The following is a 12,493-nucleotide window of genomic DNA, read 5'->3' as shown; positions in this document are numbered from 1 at the left end:
CAAGCAAACACCTTAACCTCGAGCACACCAGGAGGGAAGGAAAGGGAAAGCGCGCACACATGCAACACGTTGCCGCAGGCAACAGCATGCGTGGCAACTGTGTCACGGAGCACACAACATAGGCCGTGACACTGCCCCCGCATGCTACAACTCGTTGCCGCAGGCAACTACATGCGTGGTAACCGTGTCACGGCGCACACAACATAAGCCGTGATACATGGGCCGCGACAGGGGCTCAGTAGTTTGGACTGCCCGGAACCTCTTATACATTGGCAGAGGAGTGCTTTCTGATATTGGGCAGGCTAGCCATTAAGAATCAACACACTAGAAGGGGCTATATCTCATAGGTGCTCAATACAGAAGGATGGCCATCTGAGAGGGAATCAAGGAAACAGAAGGAGGCTGCCACAACAAGAATTTAACAGTAATTATTTTTAAGAGGATCTTTCACCTCATTTCACATTTTTTCAGCAATTTTAAGGTTTCTGGAGCTGAATTCATAAAATGCACATTTTACTAACTTTCAGAAAGATTACGGTCCACATTTATTAATGTGAGTGCATCTAGATTTTGTCGTAAATTGTGCCATGTAGTGGTGAAATTTGGAGTATCTATAAAGTTTAGAGAAAAGGGGGCATGCCTCAAGATTCATCGTTTTGCACCCAAATTGCTCTACAATTCTGGTGCAAAACTGAGTCCAACTAAAGATGGTATAGAGTTAGAGAAAAGTGTTTACTCATGTACAACATAAATCTGGTGCTTGTGTAGACAAAGTTTAAGCCATTTACAGACTAAATCTGCCTCTATACAGCCATTCTGACATGAATTTGAATAGTAAGTACATCAGTTTCATCAGATCTAAGACAACTTTTTAATAACGTATATATAGTTAGTTCAGAAATTTGGTGACATATCCTATTTAAAATTATTCCAATTAAAAAAAGTCTGTGAGAACTAACAGAATAAACTGATATTCATTCCTGGGACAACCACAAACCTGCAAATGCACAGGGCACAGTGGTTTGACGCAAAACAAAATGTGACAGACACCACCATCTACAAAACTGATCTGTTTTATTAAATGAAAGAAAATCTGTTTGAGGGTCAAATATGAAATAGAATATACAAAAACTTTACATTAGTCCTCTCAATTGAATAAAACCCTATTGCATGTTAAGCTATAGCAATGACGTCCTTTGCCTGAACAACGTCCAATGAATATCTCTGTCGTGGTTCAGAGCCACACTGAGCTGGGGCACCAGAACCGAGAGCCAAAGTTAAAAATCTAAACACTGCTTTTCTAGCAAATCCAAACTAAAGCACAGAGGAACGTGTAAAAACAGGAGGTTCAGTGACATTGGTTAGAGGCAAGTGACAAGTCAAGTTTACAATTCTCTCATATCACATTTTCTACATCTATACAAATATATATATATATTGTATATATTTAAAAAAATGATTTAATTTGTTATATAAGGAAAGCAATGTTTTCTTTCCATGTGATAGATCTTTTGCCACCAGTGGACTGCTCTTGCTTTACTACTCAGACCACGGTCAGAAAAGTAAGAGTTACAGGCATAAAAAAATAAGTAAAACAAAAAAAAGGGAACAAGAAATAAAATAAAAACATGAAAACAAATACCCCCAAACTCTCAAAACCTGTAAAGCTTTGACAAAAGCATTTCACGTCTTTGGCATAGCACAAATTTCCGTCTTAATACTTGTTTCCTTTGCCTTGGAGAGAATGAAATAGTTCCTTATGTAAAACACCCTTAAAATAACTACCTCGAAATGTGTAAAACAAGTTGATTCCCCAGCAAAATATACAAATATGCTACTGTCAAAAAGATAGAAATGGTCTTTCAGAAAGAAACTGAAAACAAAACAAAAGAAAAAAAAAAACATTACATACACCAAAACTGAAATAGCAACACAACAAATCATTTCAGTTATGTGTGCAATTACACAAAGTTCCTATTGGCAGATGCGTCATATGAAGTCATTGAGCTCTGCTTCAATTGCTGCTGCCATTTCATCTGCTTCCGAACTGCTTCCCTCCTCATTACTGGACTCCTCTTCATCAGCGTCATCTTCTTCCTCCTCCTCATCTGCATCCAGTTTTCTCTTCTGGCCTCTATAGGAAACAAATAAAACGGTGACCTCAAATGCTGTTTAACCAGCAATGTGGATAGATAACCAGGCACATTAGTGCTAAAACAACACAAACTAACATTTTAAATTCTAATCTGACAAACAACCATTAGATTATTTTACAAACTCACATTAAAATCTGAAAGTGGGCCAGATGAAGTGATGTGATCTATTTGGGTAAATATAAGAATTTCTGTAAAAAGGTTTAGAATTTAGTGAAGGATGTCAAAGTTTTATTCCGGCCGCCTCTCGGCATGTTTGCCGTGCTGCCGCCGGAACTCCGACCGCCCCGGTCGGAGTTCCGGCGGCAGCACGGCAAACATGCCGAGAGGCGGCCGGAATAAAACTTTGACATCCTTCACTAAATTATAGTCACGCGTGCTCTAGCGACAGCACGGACCCGACAGGCTGTTCACCGCCGGAACAGCCTGCCGGAGTTCATTGCCGCTAGTGTGAAACTAGCCTTAGACAGCAGGCATCTGTAGGTAGTATCTCCTACCACAATCATTTAAAGGGGTTTTCTGAGATTTTGATACCGATGACCTATACTCTGACTGACAGCGCTTATGCAGAGAGTTCGGCAAAGTCAGCCGAACTACCGGCTGTCAGTCACAGCGAAGGGGGCGTGGTTATCTTGACTTGAAGCAAGGAGGCTGCTTCCCCCTTGACTTCAAGCCCGACTAGAGAAGCGCGCCGGCAGGGGATAAAATAATGTTTCCTGAGCTTTAGCAGCATCGGCCTTATTATCGGCGGAAACACGCTGCTGGCTACTGTCAGATACTGCAGGCGGCTTGGGATGGTTTTTGGAAGTGACAGGTTCCCTTTAAGTTCCCAGTCCGCCCATGCACCTATATGGCCGGTTCTGATGTTTTTTAACAACAAATATGTGATAACCAATGCGGAGGCACAGCATGAGACACAATGTCAGATGGCTCATGTACGTGAAATGAATGAAGGAGCCAATTGGACTGAGAAACACTGGTACTGTAGGAGGACTTATACTGGCTACACCAAGCAGACACATAGGTAGACAAACAGACTGAAGGGGGAGAGAGCAGTTCTCCACATTCTCGAAAAAGGCAAAGACTGTAAATTGCAGAACCGCAAAACATGAATACCGTCCGTGCGGAACGGACGCAGATAAGACACGGTGTGCTGTTCGCATCTTTCGCAGCCCTATTGAAATGAATAGCTGCGCACCAGTTCCTCAAAATTGCGAAACGGATGCGGACCCAGAAATACGGTCACCTGAATGGACCCTAAGTGTGGCAAAGATAATTGGAGCATGAAGTGCAGCACAGGAGCACAAACTACTGCTCTACCAAGTGAGATGCTACGTGTACAAACAGACATGATTCATTTTACTATAGCAGCAGAAAAGCGCTTGTGGTGTTTCTGAAGACTAACATACCTCTCAGGGACTGAAGTGCTACATCAGAGTATACTAAGAGCGTAATCACGTCATGTGCTCTCTACACTAAACGCTATCTGCTAACCTCAGGGAATCCCTTTACCAGCTTTATTTACGCTCATGCGGGGGGGAAAAAAAAGTCTATATAAAAATGATCAAAAGAAAATATATTCCTCTACTGTTTCCTTGGCTGAAGTACAACACAAAAAAAAAGCAATAAACAACAAGCAGAACAATGACACTTTCCATGGCGTATACAGTTATTCCATTACTTCTGACTGGTACCCTGAACACTGGAATGACAGCATTGACAGCTAGCTGCCTAGACGTCTAATCCATAGCACTTGTCAGGGCTTCCAGTCACCACGGCAAACATACATTTACAGATGTCAAGTTTCTAACTAATCCATTATGTGGATCATGCAAATAGATGCTTAATGCTCAGAGTATCATTTAGAAAATGATGCAAAAGTGGCTCGCCTCACTTGTTGGATGTGCTGACCTTTGCGCCATTATTTAAATACAGCCACGGCAATAAACACTCATAACCACAGCTTTTCACAATGCTACCTGTCCAAAGCATGTCCTAGCATCTTCATGAAGTCAAGAAATTAAGACTCTCACACTGGTAATTGCAACACAGCGAAGTCAACAAGACAAAGCACTTCAACCGGGAGTATGTAATTAAATATAATTGCACGAAAATTCTGTCTGCTCTGTGTATGAAAACTTTTTTTTTTTTTCCTCCAGTAAAAGTACCAATCTGGGAATATATCATTACTTCCACCAGTTCTGTGTTTTGTTAGCAAAGGCCAAGCTTATAACATTAAAATGGTAGGAGGAGAAAAATTTGGTTAAGCACACTTCACAAAAAAGGGCTATTTTAGGGAAGTCAGCTAGAAGTCCGTCTTGAGCTGTAAAAAGTACATGAAGATTTTGCATACATTTTAATTCACTTCCACATTCATAGACTGGACGGCTCAGAATATGCCATTTAATGTCTTCCTGTAATAAACTGATCCTCATTCGCTGGTTACACTAATTACAGTAAGTACATCTGTGGGGGAGGAGCAGTTACAAGCCACAGACGCCGCCAAAAAAGCTGCATTTGATAGCGTTCTGTCCTGTAAATGAAGGATATTGTAACAGAAACCAAAAAGACCCCATTATAGTCCATGGAAGCCATTGGGCGCTGTTGGTGTCTGACATATGCCAGATCTGATCCTTTAGTTTTTCTTTTTCTGCTATTCCAGCTCCTATACCGGAACAGAAAAATGGAGAAGCACCGTAGATGTGAGCCTAGTGTAAAAGACTAAGAAATAAAACAAAAGAAAAAACAGTTAGGTCTCAGTTATCTGCAGAATCCGTCCTTTCCGTTCGCCTGCTCCTCAACGGAGCCGAAGAACGGAAAGGAGAAACGGTGATGTGAACGAGGCCTAACATGTACGTAAAACAGAGACATAAAATGTGATGTGAGCCCACCCTTACTGCCCACAAATAGGAGGCTGTGTCAGTTGGAGAGTCTCCGTCACATGACCCAGCTGAGGACCAGAAGGGATGTTATAACTCACAACTACAGCCACCGGTAAGAAGATTACCTCCACTAAAATTTACATCTACCTTTCTAACGAGTCAGAGTATGAACAGGTTTATGGGAGTTAAAAAGTGGTTAAAAAAGTCAATCTCTTGACAAAATAAAATACAGTTTGTTAACCCAGCATGAGTTCGCCAATGGACAAAAAAAAAAAAAAGGTGACTCAATGGCAAAGACCCACCAGTGCCATGACCTTTTCTGGACGGTACCATCAGGGTGCTTCCTGAAGGTAGACTGAACAGCTGACACAAATATACATATTTTTGTAATTGCACCAAGTTAAATTGCAGTATTCTTTAACCACTAAAATTAACATTAAATGTGAACTAACACTGACAAATGGAAAATTTATGATAGCTGGAATTAAATATTAATCACTGCACTTAGCATTATGAATATTGAATGGGATTTCTAGCAAACATTCCCACAAATGGCATTATTTTACAGATCATCAATCCACATTTAAATGGCTCATGAAGTACAACACAAGACCAGGAACAAACTAACAACTAAATACTCATCCGGACTTTTTTCAGATTACACGACTGCCAGACGGAGACTTGTTAGTAGGGATCCACCGATATTGATTTTTTAGGGCTGATACCGATAATTTGTGAACTTTCAGGCCGATAGCCGATAATTTATACCGATATTCTGGGACTTTTCATTTTTGAGAAAAAAAAAAAAATTCCTACACAAATCTGCTGAAAATTAATGTTTATTGTTAACGTGTATTTTTTTTGTAAATCTTTTTCATTTATACTTAATATTTTTGTGTTTTTTTTGTTGTTGTTTTACTAACTTTTAGCCCCCTTAGGGACTAGAACCCTTGTCCTATTCACCCTGATAGATCTCTATCAGGGTGAATAGGAGCTCACACTGTCCCTGCTGCTCTGTGCTTTGTGCACACAGCAGCATGGAGCTGAACATGACTTTGCTTCATTGGTGGAGCGGTGGCCACAGCCCCGCCCCTACTCGTCTTCGCTCCTCTCATTGGCGGCGGCGGCAGCAGCACAGGGGGAGGGAGACACTGCTTCCTTCTCCCCTGTGCTGCGGAGGGAACACGGAGAGCGCTGAGAGCAGCGCGTTCTGTGTTCCCAATGCGTTATCGGTATATCGGCAAAATAGATGCCGATAACGTTCAAAATCCTGAATATCGGCCGATAATATCGGTAAAACCGATAATCGGTCGATCCCTACTTGTTAGACCAGATAATGTATGACTAATATGGCTTAGACCATGCCTCGAATCCACGTGTCAATTTTACATGCTTTTACGAATGGGGTTTGTTAGCATCCCATTCACTAGTAATGTAGAGAACACTGTTAGATTTCTGTGTGAAAGAACATTATACATCAAATACGCTATGAGTGAATATGGCCCATGCACGTGTTGGCATCAAATAACCAGGACAGCTTTTTCATACAGTGGAATAAAATATAATTATATATATTATATATATATATATATAATACCTACTGATGACCTATGCTTAGGAGAGGTCATCACGGACAGCCATTAAAGGGATTGTCCGAGTTATATTTATTGATGACCTATCCTCAGGGTAGGTCATCAATATCAGATCAGATCTTCAGCTGTTTGACGAGAAGGCGCTCGCCGTGCCAGCGCTGCCTCCTCTTCACAGTTTACCTTCTAAAGCCGTTGCATCTGCAGCGGTGAGCAGGTGTAATTACACCCAAGCAACCCCCTTCATTTCATCATTCCCATACACTTGTATAAGAGCGATCCGTACCATTGAAATGAATGGGGCTGCTTGGGTGTAATTACACCTGCTCACCGCTGCAGATGCAACAGCTAGAAGGTAAACAGTCAAGAGGAGGCAGCGATGGCACGGCGCGCGCCTTCTCGTCAAACAGCTGATCGGCAGGGGGGCCGGGTGTCGGACCCCAGACGATCTGATATTGATGACCTATCCTGAGGATAGGTCTCCAATAAATATAACTTGGACAACCCCTTTAATATAAGTGCCTATTTAGAATAGGACAGGTTATATTTTTTTTTGCGGACCACTGAACGGAGCAACAGATGCGGACAGCACACGAAGTGCTGTCCTCATCTCTTGTGGCCCCATTGAAGTGAATGGGTCCACATCCAAGCCGCAAAAACTGCGGATCGGATGCAGACCAAAACAACGTCCGTGTGCATGAGGCCTTAACCAAACACAGCAGAGCTTTTTAAGACTGCTGATTGGCTGGGAGTTGGCCCCCCACGAACTGATCTTGATGACCAGTACAACGAATAGGCCATCGATAAGTAATGCCTGACAAACTCCTTTAAACCATATACTTCTGCTTGAATCAGCTGAAAATGAGCAATGAAGACTAAAACCCTACCCAATAAAAAAATATATTGTTACATATCTAGAAGAAGACACGAGATGGGAACCTGATGATGAATGTAAAATGCAGCAAAGTCTACCAGCGACAGTGGCTCATTGGAGAGCTGGCATGTTTGTTCCAGCCACACAATATTCAGCAGGGCATCCGCCTGTCAAACGCCTGCAAGCACTTCTATCAGGGTTTGAAAGGTAATCTGATTTTCTCAATGGACATGCATACGGAGAGACAGCGCTTTTCTTTCAATACACTTTAAAAAGGCAGTCACAAAGGATTCATGCTTTGCATGGAATGACTTCTTAAAGCGGCACGAATAAAAAGGGATTATTAACAGGCATTTTTATACAATGACACTTTTTCGATAGGTCTTATTATGTCGCTTTTGCCTTGCATTGAAAGCAGACATCTGGCAAATGAAGAGTTTTAAAGTCTACTTCATGACTGGAAGAAGACGGAGGAAGCAAAAACATATAAAAGCACCACAGCTAAGAATTTTAGAAATAACTTTTTGATTATCAATTTATAAAGGCAAGACGTGAACCACAAGGAATAATATCTTCCATTAATGTTGTTAAGAAGAGTTTTAAAGCCTTTACTTTCTTCATTAGGGAACCAGGGGAGCTAACGTCTGTGGGAACAGGGATGGCTTCTCTATAGTGTCATCCATGAATATACTGGTTTCCTTTACTGCTAATTCTGCTTTCAATATTCAGATATTACTTACCTGCTGTCAGACTTTTACAGTAGGTAGACCCTTTGGTGCACAAAGTTTTGAAAATGAAACTAATTTCCTTTAAAAAAAAAATGCTTTTGGCAAATTTTCTACTTTGGCATAAATCTTAAAATGTTCGGTGTTTTAGCAAATGTCAGCTAAAAGGGCATCTGTCAGCAAATTTGCACCTATGAAACTGGCTGACCTGCTGAATGTGCGCTTGGCAGCTGAAGGCATCCGTGCCCGCATGGTTGAGAAAAATGAAGTTTTAATATATGCAAATGATCCTCTAGGAGCAATGGAGGCGTTATCATTACACCTAGAGACTCTGCTCTCTCTAAAATTGCGGAGCCTTCTGCACTTTGATTGAAAAGGGCCAGGCAGTGTAAATATGATCACACCTGCCCAGCCCTGTCAATCAAAGTGCAGAGGGCAGAGCCTCTAGGTGCAACGATAATGCCTCTATTGCTCCAAGAGGCTCATTTGCAGATAGTAAAACATAATTTTTCTCAGCAATGCAGACACATATGAACATGGGAACCAACACAGATACCTTCATAGGTACAAATCTGCTGACAGATGTCCTTTAATTTTCTGCTAATATGATCTCGAAAAATTATTATGTGGCCATGGGTTCCGTCATTGAGGGGAGAACTACCTCTGAGTCAGAACAGAGAGCACGGAGGACCATGTATATGCATAGCTGCCATATAGTACATTACAATGGCCAGGCAAAACAAGCATTTGATCGGGGGTTCTGGAAGCCTTGGAGGCTCCTATCTGATGAGGCAACCAGTTTATCACTTTTGCCGCCATGAAAATTTTCACAGGTTTGAGAAACGCAAATATTATTAAACAAAAAAGGTTTTGTAAGAAATACATAAAATCCATAAAAATGTAGTAAAGATGAAAGCACAAGATAAGCATAACTAACATATATGAACCTTGCATATGTTCTCATAACTCACTAACAGACCAAAAATCTCTATAAGTGTGCAGCGTCATCAAATCATCTCACTCCTGTAGTAGAAAAAGGCCCTTTTCCCATTAACGGTGACACATTTTTCCAGTTTGGTAAAAAGGATACCATAAAAACAAGTAATGGAGACTGTACGGTGGGAGAAGAGATGATAGTAACGGACTGATCTTTCTCCCCGATGTCACTTGCAGCTCTCCCCTCTTACACAAACAGAACCAGCCAGTAAAACTGGGTGCTGTAACCCAAACACTGCACCGAGAACGGTGTTCGAATCGGAAAGCTATCACTTAGGGCTTTAATAGGGTATCAGTAGCTAACAACCTATCTGCGGCAAGAGTTCAACATCACAATGTACTTCATCCATGGCAGTGAAAGGGTTAAGTGAGGAGATATTCGTGGCAATAAAACAATGGCTTGTTGCAGAAGCTGCACAGAGCTCCATTCTCTCTGTGCCAAGAACTGATAGACTATGCATGGTATTCGGCTCATACGTGCTGGGACGTAACCTGTTAGAAAGCCGGCAAATTACCAACACAAGGCTCAATTAAGACTAACAAAAGCCTAATTTTAAAGGCAACAACCAAGCATGACATGGCACTTCTGAACACCATAAACCCCTATGGTGATCCAAATTCAGGAGGGTGGGGTGTGTGTAGGGCCAGACACACACAGGCGAGTTCAATGTGAGAAACTCACGTGTCTTGTTCTGACCTCCGCTCTTCTGACAGGATCGCACAACATTAGGACTCATGCTGTGCGATCCTATGTATTTTGCGGTCCGCAAAAAATACGGATGACGTCCGCGTGCATTCCGTATGTTGCGGAACGGAACAGTACTATCCTTGTTTTGTCCATAAAGCGGACAATAATAGGACAGGTCTTTTTTTTTTGGCGGAACATAAATATGGACATACGGAAACGGAATGCACAGGGAGTAACTTCCGTTCCATATACGCAAAAAAACAAAAAACGTTAATGTGCATGAGGCCTAAATCTGTAGATCTCTCATGGTGACACAGCATTATACGTTATTAAAATACTGTTCGATACTGTCAGAGGAGCAGAAGTGAGAACGGGACCTCACACTTACTCACGCTGCAAGTTTCTCACACTGAACTCGCTTGTATGTGTATGGCCTAACACAAATACGAGTGCAATTTTCTTGGCTGTGAAGTTCTTAAAAGGGTTTTCCAAGATTTTTTTTTTTTTACTGATTACCTATTCTCTTCTGGATAGATCACGAGTATCTAATCGGTGGGGATCTGACACCTGGGACCCCCGTGGATTAGCTGTTTGAGAAGGCAGCAGCAGTCCTGTGAGCACCGCTGCCTTCTTGCAGCTTACCAAGCACAGCGCCATCCACTGTATAGCGGCTGTGCTTGGAATTGCAGCTTAGCCCCATTCACTTGAATGTGGCTGAACGTGTCGTCACTTGGCCTAGGAAAAGCAGAGAGAAGCGCTTTCAGCGCCTTCTCAAACAGCGGATCAGCAGCGGCCCCAAGTGTCAGACCTCACCAATCAGATACTGATGACCTATCCAGAGGATAGGTCATCAGTAAAAAATAAATAAAATTCTTAGAAAAACCTATTTCCGACATTTTTTCATTGCTTCTCTTACGAAAAGAAATGTAATAAAAAGTGCTAAAAAAGTCACACACACTCCAAAATGGTATCAATAAAAACTAAGATCGTCCCTCAAAAAATGAGCCCCCACACAGCTCAGTAGATATAACTATAAAAAAGTTATGGGGGTCAGACATAAAAAAAAACTATACATATGTGGTATAGTTGTAATCGTACTGACCCAGAGAATGAAGGGCATGTCATTTTTACGGGAACGCCGTAGGGACAAAACCCATAAAACAGTGGAGGAATTGCATTTTTTTTTTCTCAATTCCACCCCATTTGGAATTTTTTTCCCAGCTTCCCACTACATTATATGACACATTCAATGGTGGTATTAGAAAGAACAACCTCTCTCGCAAAAAGTAAGCCGTCATACAGCTATGTAAACGGAAAAATAAAAAAAGGTTATGCCTCAAGGAAGATGGGGAAGAAAAATGAAAATGCAAAAACGAAAAAAAAAAAAAAACTCCGGTATCCAAGGGGTTAATACCCTTTGCCAGTTGAGCATGTGTTTTTAATGGAAGGCTGTAAAGGTTGGGTTTGCAGGGGACAGATGAACCCTGCTCACCGGTGGGGGTTAATGCCCGCACAAATACATGGGTTAAAGGGCATCTGTGAGCAGGTTTGTACCTATGAAACAGGCTAACCTGACGCATGTGCACTATGACAGAACCAGGCAGTGAAAACATCATCACACCCGGTCCTGTCATTTAAAGTACAGATGCTGAAAAAGCCGAGTCTCTAGGTGTAACAGCAACTCCCCCGTTGCTCCTGGAGCTCATTTGCATACATTAAAACTTTTTTTCTCAGCAACACTGGCACATATGAACATGGGACCAACACAGATACCTTAAAGGGAACCTGTCACCCGGATTTTGGGTACAGAGCTGAGGACATGGGTTGCTAGATGGCCACCAGCACATCCGCAATACCCATTCCCCATAGCTCTGTGTGCTTTTATTGTGTAAAAAAACCGATTTGATACATATGCAAATTAACATAAGAGTCATATCTTACTTGTGTGACCAGAGAAGAGTCATTTTCAAGCTCTGACTCATCTCAGGTTAATTTGCATATGTATCAAATCTGTTTTTTGACACAATAAAAGCACACAGAGCTATGGGGACTGGGTATTGCGGATGTGCTAGTGGCCATCTAGCAGCCCATGTCCTCAGCTCTATACCCAAAATCCCGGTGACAGGTTCCCTTTAAGCTGCCAAGTACAGATTTAACTGGTCAACCATAGGTACAAATCTAATGACAGATGCCCTTTAACAGAGGTGGCCACGGGTGGGTGGGGTGTCTGTCGCACGCAGCGGCTGAATCATGGATGCCCAAAGGCAACCCAGCCCAAACACATGATTCATAGTTCAATATGTGGTCACACACACATGGGTGGCAGTAGAAATCTGTACTGTCCAAGGAAACCCATTACATTTCTAACTCCTGATTCTTTCACATCCATCCCTACAATAAAATATGTTTGCAGCTCAAAGAAAACTGGATCTGTTCCAAAGACGCAAGCGATTCGGGAGAAATTACAGCGATAGACCAAGAAGAAGTAATGCTGCAGACTGTACTCTGTTACCTCTTGTGTAATGAGCCACAACTGGTACTTCTAATTAAACTATCACTTCATGGCCTCAAAACACATATTCATCA

General features: G+C 41.8%; 1 protein-coding gene across 1 annotated transcript in view; it reads right to left on the bottom strand.

Annotated features, from left to right (window-relative positions):
* Positions 1–1,104: 1,104 nt before the first annotated feature.
* Positions 1,105–12,493, bottom strand: part of CTDP1 (CTD phosphatase subunit 1) — an 83,836-nt gene continuing 72,447 nt past the window's right edge. The window contains exon 13 of the mRNA XM_040433499.1: positions 1,105–2,134. Coding sequence (XP_040289433.1) covers positions 1,990–2,134 — 145 coding nt within the window. The 3' untranslated portion in view covers positions 1,105–1,989. The remainder of the gene's footprint in view (positions 2,135–12,493) is intronic.

This window comes from Bufo bufo, chromosome 5 (assembly GCF_905171765.1).
Source record: "Bufo bufo chromosome 5, aBufBuf1.1, whole genome shotgun sequence".
Classification (NCBI taxonomy): domain Eukaryota; kingdom Metazoa; phylum Chordata; class Amphibia; order Anura; family Bufonidae; genus Bufo; species Bufo bufo.
Note: the sequence above shows the minus strand (reverse complement) of the source record. Positions and strands in the feature narration are given on the sequence as shown.